The following is a 5,504-nucleotide window of genomic DNA, read 5'->3' on the forward strand; positions in this document are numbered from 1 at the left end:
AAAAAAATCACTTTTATTTTATTTAATTCACTTAAATAATTTTTTTTACTTAAAGTAAATTTGAACTGCTGGCTATATTTCACGTCAAAATTTGCAGTGTTCAAATTAAAAAAATACACCACTGCTCGAAATCAAAGTTCAAATTTCATGGCATTATTTATTTTTATACAAATGATCAAATATAGAAAAGATATGGTTGAAATTGGATATTCTTGGAATACACATCCAATTTCAGCGAAAGATGGTTATGATTGAAGTGAGGATCCATTGCTACGGAACCGTAACCCGTTCGCATAAAATCGGTTCGATCCAAGCAAAAGGAAAAAGAAAAAGAAAAAGAAAAACTCCAATCATCAAATTTGAAAACACCTTCATAAACTACCCCCAAAAAAAAAAAAAAAACCTTCATTATTGTGAAACCCACGGGCCCATACTCGACCCGAAAGGTAAGATCCGAGATCCAAACCCACAACCACCACTACACGCAATGCAACACAACCCCACGTACCACACCGCTATTTAAATTTCCTCCAAATATCAGAAAAACCACATCCCTTTAATTCTCAATCGAAAATCTAGGGTTTTTCTTCCACTTCCGATTCCTCGGATCTTCGATTAGTGCTAGGGTTAGTGTTATAGTTCACGAAACGATGTCGTTGAGGCCCAATGCTAGGACGGAGGTTCGCCGCAACCGCTACAAGGTGGCCGTGGACGCCGACGAGGGTCGCCGGAGGCGGGAGGACAACATGGTGGAGATCCGCAAGAGCAAGCGCGAAGAGAGTCTCCAGAAGAAGCGCCGCGAAGGCCTCCAAGCTCAGCAGCAGTTCCCCACTCCTCTTCAAGCCTCCTCCATTGTCGAGAAAAAGGTATCGCTATCGCAATCGCAATCGCAATCGCCATCGCTTCTTCTCACTTTTTGGTGAAAATTAGGGCTCGATCGTGATCTTTTGCTCTGCGATTCTGATATTTGAAATCGCGTCGTTGTGATTCAACTTATGGATCGATTGGGATTTTGGATGTTAGGTTCTGTGGTAGTTAGGTAGTTATGAAAACGGTTATAACGGTTGTTTTTGTTTGTTTTTGCAGTTAGAGAGTCTTCCTGCCATGGTTGCTGGAGTCTGGTCTGATGATAATAGCCAGCAGCTGGAAGCTACTACTCAATTTCGGAAACTGCTTTCGATTGGTTTGGGTTCTATTTGATGTTATTAACGAAATTGTCTTGTTGCTTTGATTTTTTGCGTGTTAACGTTATTTTGTGTGCCGTGTTTTTTCTGTAGAACGCAGCCCTCCTATTGAGGAAGTTATTCAAGCTGGTGTTGTGCCTCGATTTGTCGAGTTTCTTGTTAGAGAGGATTTCCCTCAACTTCAGGTTTGGATTTTTTCGTTGTGTTTGTTGAAACTTGTGCGTGGAGTAGTGGAAATTTGTTTTGTTGATTAATTTTTTATGTGACCTGTTGCTTGTTTAGTTTGAGGCTGCATGGGCTCTCACAAACATAGCATCTGGAACTTCTGAGAACACTAAGGTGGTAATTGATCATGGGGCAGTCCCGATATTTGTGAAGCTACTTAGTTCACCCAGTGATGATGTTCGGGAGCAGGTATAATGATACTATAATGTGGCAGTTCTGGCATTTATTATTATTATTATTATTATTATTATTATTATTATTATTATTTTAAATATTTAGTGAACACTCCTGGATTCTAAAACTCTTAAAATCTAGGCTGTGTGGGCACTGGGAAACGTTGCTGGTGACTCCCCTAGGTGCCGTGATCTTGTTCTCAGTCATGGCGCCCTGATCCCATTGTTAGCCCAGTTGAATGAGCATGCAAAACTTTCAATGCTCAGGAATGCCACATGGACCCTGTCAAACTTTTGCAGGGGCAAGCCACAGCCACCATTTGAACAGGTAATTACCTATTTGTTTTAATTTAAATCAAACCTCTGAAAGAGATTTTGTTTGCATATTAAAATGAGAATTTTGATGGGCAGGTGAGACCAGCGCTTCCAGCTCTTGAGCGTTTGGTTTTTTCCAATGATGAAGAGGTTTTAACAGATGCATGCTGGGCACTGTCATATCTTTCTGATGGAACAAATGACAAAATCCAAGCAGTTATTGAGGCAGGTGTTTGTGGCAGATTGGTGCAGCTCCTTCTGTGAGTATTAAATCTACTATATCTGGTTAACCAAGATTCTGTTGTTTAATTTTCTTGTCTTGGCCCTGAATGTATATGCTTGTTTTGAAGGCACCCTTCCCCATCAGTGTTGATACCTGCTCTTCGCACAGTGGGAAATATTGTGACTGGAGATGATATTCAGACTCAGGTAATCACTTGTAAACTGTTGTAATAATTACTTGGTATCTGTCTTTAATATTCAAGTTCGTGTTATGTAAGTAATCTGGAAAAAATTAAATTAAAAAATTGACGTTACTTAACCCCAAATTCTTAATAGGTTAATTTTGCATGTCTAATATAATTAAGTAGCAAAAACACTGATGCTATAATATGAGGGTAGTGGAACTGTGTACTTAAAATTTTTTTAGAATTAATTAACTTGATAACTTTGCTATGGAGTGTGGACCTCGTGGTGAGTGACTTGGGTTTGATGTTGCAGTTGGTCTTTGTAATGCCAGTTTGTTTAAAGATAGAAAACTCCGTTGGTACACATCCCAATGGGAGGTTATGTGAGGAGTTAAAATTTTTTGATAGAACTCCGTTTCAGCTTCTATCTAATTAACCCTGTAGTTGGAATTGACTACAGCCATAAAATCTTTTTAGAGGGGGTGGGAGAATAGAGGGGGAGATTTGGGAAGAGTTAAAATTTATACATTGATAGTCATTGCATCCACCAAAGAATTCAATTTGAATCTCTCTCATGGCTTTAGCACTTGCACATGCCAGTGAGACAGCACTACTACATACCATGAATTTAGTATCTTGTTCTTCCTTTATGTTTTGTACATGTGTCACTAGCGAGAATTTCCTGATTTTGGTGCAACTGTTTACATTAGGCTATTATCAATCATGGTGCACTCCCATGCCTCTTGAGCCTGTTGACACATAATCATAAAAAAAGTATCAAGAAAGAAGCTTGCTGGACCATATCAAACATTACAGCTGGAAACAAAGAACAGATACAGGTAAGCCAGTAAATCTCAATTATATGATTCTCGATGTTAAATTTTGTCTTCAATCAAGTCTACTACTGGCTATTGCTTGATTTTTTATGTTTATCTTTTTTGAAGTTTGATGTTTTGGTATCTGCATGCATATTAAATTGAGTTTCTCAATGAAAATGTTCCTTTTGCATTTGATAATAGACTGCTAGATATAGTTTAACATGGAGATGTGTTGCAACAATAATAAACTTAGAAATGCCCTAGTTCTCAGATTACACCAACTGGGAAAGTTTGGAATGATGATGGATGTATTCTCAACCCTTCCCCCAAGAGATTTCTGGCATATTTTGGGGTCATGTTGTGTTGTTTCATTAGAATAAGAATTAGAGTAACAGCTAACTGTAAGCCCTTGAAGTTAGACTCAAACTGGATTGGCTGAAACTGATTTTGTTTGTTTCATATGATAAATTTTTTAATTTGCAATTTGTTGCAAGTACATTGCCAAAGAGAGTCTTTTGTCTTTCTGGATATATTCTGTTTGGGATCTTGACTATGTTCTGTTTGCATTTTATTGCACTTGTACAGGAAAAGATTTTGATTGGGTTATTCTTTCCACAGAAGTTTTCTGAACTTTTTTACAATTTTTATATGATGTAGGCTGTAATCGAAGCTGGTCTGATTGCTCCCCTTGTCAATCTTCTTCAAAATGCTGAGTTTGACATTAAAAAAGAGGCAGCTTGGGCTATCTCAAATGCTACATCTGGTGGAACCCACGAGCAGATCAAGTATGTGAATTTTTATTTTATTTTTTTGACTCTGCTTTGTTATGATAAAAGTTGGTAAATATTGAGAATTTGTTATTGATTCCTTGTATGTGGTTTTAAGGTATTTGGTGAGCCAGGGTTGCATTAAGCCTCTCTGTGATCTGCTTGTTTGCCCCGACCCAAGAATTGTGACTGTCTGTTTAGAAGGTCTTGAGAATATTCTGAAGGTTGGGGAAGCTGAGAAGAGCTTGGGTAACTCTGGAGATGTCAACTTGTATGCTCAGATGATAGATGATGCTGAGGGGTTGGAGAAAATAGAAAACCTGCAAAGTCACGACAACAATGAAATATATGAGAAGGCTGTTAAAATTCTTGAGACATACTGGTTGGAAGATGAAGATGAGACACTACCATCAGGTGATGGTGCACAACCTGGTTTTAATTTTGGAAGCAACGACCTTCCAGTCCCGTCTGGTGGATTCAACTTCAGTTGAAGACTTGTGATGAGTGGGTAAATTCAACTTATCTCATTTTTGTTTATCTTTGTGATCATAATTTTCACTCAGTTAGTTATATAAATTTCACTGTTCTCTAAACAAATTGGTTTCAATAATTGTAGGAACCTGTTTGGATGAGCAGGGTTGATGCTAGGGTGACTGTTGGAGTCGAGTCGGGGTGGGGGGGGGGGGGTCAGTCCATGCACTTCATGGTGTCTGGTTTAAGTCTGTCTTGTGTCCGTGGTTAATGAGGTGCAGGGGTGGGTCAGTTTAACTACCATGTCCAAATAAGAGAGGGGGCTGGTGGGTTCAACAGCAGCATATTGACCTTGTCAGCAGTTTATGTTGTATTAGAAATGTACATGCTGGGCAGGAGTAGCAGGAGGTTCTATGTTGCAGTAACAGGGACCCGTATTATGTGGCAATTGGGGGAGGGTTTTCTTGAATGCGGCTTTGAGTCCTATTTTTTATTGAGTCGTCGTTGTATTGGTAATTTATACCGAGTCAGTATTTGATTTGAGTGAATACGGTATTCAGAAACCAATTTTATGGTGTATTCAAATGAAAGAATTAGCGCTATTCTTGTGCTTGCATACAGTTTTTTGCTTCTGAAGCTTTTCTACTCCCACTACTATTATTAATTTCCTTCCCTCCCCAATTCACATCAATGCCTGGAATGCGTAGCGTCAATTAACCTCGATAAGATTATATACATCGTCTGTCTTATTCCATCAGGCGAATTAACAGATTAGATAGAGGGAAAAAAATCAATTTATTGAGGTTGTGGATTTTAGTTTTTATATTTTTTAAATACCTTGTTTGTCTATTATTTGTCATGGTTTTATATACATGCATGGTTAGATACTGGCCGAAATCTGTTTGAGTTATGCTTCCAAATTCTTACCTATATTGGCTCCATGACCGATACTCCTGCCTGAAGACGAGAGCTACCGAACCAGTAGAGTTGCGGTCACCCCAATGAAAAAGAGAATGGGGTGTTCAGTGTAATGAAGGGTCAAAGTATGTCCTTTATATTAATTCCTTTTGGAAAGAAAAGGTAAAATCTTCCCATAAGTAACTTTGGTACCATCCTTGAGGTATCAGCCACAATGAGCATGCTT

General features: G+C 38.5%; 1 protein-coding gene across 2 annotated transcripts; it reads left to right on the forward strand.

Annotated features, from left to right (window-relative positions):
* Window positions 1–542: 542 nt before the first annotated feature.
* LOC113867493 (importin subunit alpha-2-like) lies at window positions 543–4,975 on the forward strand. 2 transcript variants are annotated; one of them, XM_027502861.1, is made up of 11 exons: window positions 543–866; window positions 1,087–1,183; window positions 1,278–1,369; window positions 1,467–1,598; window positions 1,725–1,910; window positions 1,994–2,157; window positions 2,248–2,326; window positions 3,015–3,143; window positions 3,780–3,907; window positions 4,008–4,393; window positions 4,506–4,975. In XM_027502861.1, exons 1-10 carry the CDS (start codon window positions 651–653, stop codon window positions 4,378–4,380), a joined length of 1,596 nt encoding a protein of 531 aa, XP_027358662.1. In that variant the 5' UTR covers window positions 543–650; the 3' UTR covers window positions 4,381–4,393; window positions 4,506–4,975. The 2 variants fall into 2 exon arrangements, with proteins under 2 accessions (XP_027358662.1, XP_027358671.1); XM_027502870.1 differs by having other exon boundaries at window positions 4,008–4,397; window positions 4,506–4,955.
* The last annotated feature ends 529 nt before the right edge of the window (window positions 4,976–5,504 follow it).

Source organism: Abrus precatorius, unplaced genomic scaffold, assembly GCF_003935025.1.
Source record: "Abrus precatorius isolate BTA unplaced genomic scaffold, Abrus_2018 Scaffold10, whole genome shotgun sequence".
NCBI lineage: Eukaryota > Viridiplantae > Streptophyta > Magnoliopsida > Fabales > Fabaceae > Abrus > Abrus precatorius.